This window comes from Oryzias melastigma, linkage group LG4 (assembly GCF_002922805.2).
Source record: "Oryzias melastigma strain HK-1 linkage group LG4, ASM292280v2, whole genome shotgun sequence".
Taxonomy (NCBI): domain Eukaryota; kingdom Metazoa; phylum Chordata; class Actinopteri; order Beloniformes; family Adrianichthyidae; genus Oryzias; species Oryzias melastigma.
In genome coordinates this window covers 25,862,298-25,864,182 of record NC_050515.1, presented here as the reverse complement: position 1 = coordinate 25,864,182, position 1,885 = coordinate 25,862,298, and the positions used below count along the sequence as shown (strand labels likewise).

At 37.5% G+C, this 1,885-nt stretch overlaps 1 protein-coding gene across 4 annotated transcripts in view; it reads left to right on the top strand.

Moving 5' to 3' along the window:
* Positions 1–1,885, top strand: part of LOC112150576 — a 30,543-nt gene that overhangs the window by 10,816 nt on the left and 17,842 nt on the right. The window contains exons 3-4 of one of the 4 annotated variants that reach the window (XR_004947802.1): positions 1,308–1,517; positions 1,836–1,870. The exons of 1 other annotated variant lie outside the window; for it this stretch is intronic. Coding sequence is in view for 1 of the 3 variants with exons in the window: in XM_036211656.1 (XP_036067549.1) it covers positions 136–340 (205 nt within the window). In the remaining 2 variants the exon portion in view is untranslated. 2 more of the 4 variants (XR_002919988.2, XM_036211656.1) reach the window with 2 other exon arrangements.

Genomic DNA, 1,885 nt, shown 5'->3' with positions numbered 1-1,885 from the left:
CGTAAGGAACGGGTGAATACTTCTGCTCGCTCTCTGAAGTTCCTCTGCGACATACCAACTAAAAGTTCCCGCTATCGAGTGACTTTTCATTTCAGGGCTTCAAACACCAAGAACATTTCGCACAAGTGTAGCACAATGATTTCTGGAATTACAGATACCTCCACTACATCACCAAAGCAGCACCAGACGAATCAAGCAGATCCCAACATGAAGTGCTACAATAAAACATGGGAAATACAAAACATTACCAGAGAAAACAATGGATTTTACTCTTGTGAAATCGATACAGAGATTCCTGTGCTAAATACGACTAAGAGCCGTGAAGTGGAAGTTCTCTTTGGTGAGTATTGTTTTTATATCTACTTTAAAGAAAACCTTTAAAAATGACTTCCTCAAATACCACCTGTGAAGACTTTCTGTATCTTTGTTTGTAGCGTTGAAGCACAAACTATTAAACAAACTTTTCAATTCAGATTCTGATAGCGTCCTTGAAATAGCAGATATGGATAACAATTATGTCAGGGGAGTGACCTTGGTTTGTCTTTATTTGAAAACAAAAAAAACCCCCAAAAAAACGCAGATCTCATCAGGCTCGTTGCCATATTTGAGTTCACCAGATGAACCAGCTATGTTCTGAGTTTGGTGAGTTTCACCACATCACTAACAAAACCGACTCAGTGACTGGTCAAAGATCAACTTGGTTCAATGGCTATACATCTCGTAAAATTAACTCAAAAAAAGTTGTAAAAACTTTCATAGCAACAGGTGTATGAGCACGTAAATATGAGTAATTGCAATTTTTGGGCTAAAAAGTCTTGCATTCACGGGTACCAACACACACACATGAGTTATGAGTAGGACTGTTGGCCTGTAAATCCGTTTAAATCTTCTATCATCCATCTGTTTACACTCCCGCTATCTTACAGCCCCTCACACCCCTCACCTAACATTCGCATTGCAAGAATAATGGTGAGCAATCTTGGAGCTGTGTAGTCGTACAATTTTGAGCTGCAAGATATTTCAGACGAGGAAAACAAAGACATACATGGATCTAGTCGTCTACCAGTTGATGCATCAGAATAAAGATGAGCAGATTGAGCGGAGATTGTGGCCCGCCTCTTGTAGCTTTTTGTCAACTCCCGATTTACAACTATTAAAATAAGAAAATCCTCAGAAACACAATTTTAACCTTAATTTTCTTTATATATGCTACAAATAAGAATATGTAAAAAAAATAAAAATAAAAAAATACCAAAAACAGGATTTTCATGGGAGTGGGTCTTTAATGCTGAGTTTTCTTTTTACAGTACCATCGATAAACAACCCACCTTCAGAAAACAAACCATCTTTAGAAAAGATATCATCTTCAGAAAACAACCCAATTTCAGAAAAAAAAACGCAGTTAGGAAACAACCCAATATCCTCGCTGTGGCTCCCGTTGGGTCTTTCTCTTCTCGCTGTGGTCATCCTGATGGTTCTATGTGTGATCATCAGAAGAGTGTGCCTCAGAAACAGAGGTACCAGTCTTTCTGCCTTCTTCAAAGTTCATGATGTTGATTTCATTTCAGAACAGCAGATAAACTCTACAGATCAGATAAACTATGTCATTCTGAGACAAAGAGGCCAAGATAGATCTACAACCAATTTGAAAAACAGAACTTGTCACACAAAGTTTGATTTTTCCAGCAAATATTCACATTTGTTTTGCAAGGTGATGCTTCTTAGAAACAGAAGAAAAAAACAGAAAAGCCTGAAGGACTTTGACTCTTATTGAGAGGTTTGATGACATGTAAATTATTTGACTTTTTGACTACAATGTCATTTTTTCTTCACAGTGTGAGTGAAGATGTGAAAAGATTCCAGCCAAAATGTGAGACCACTTTTC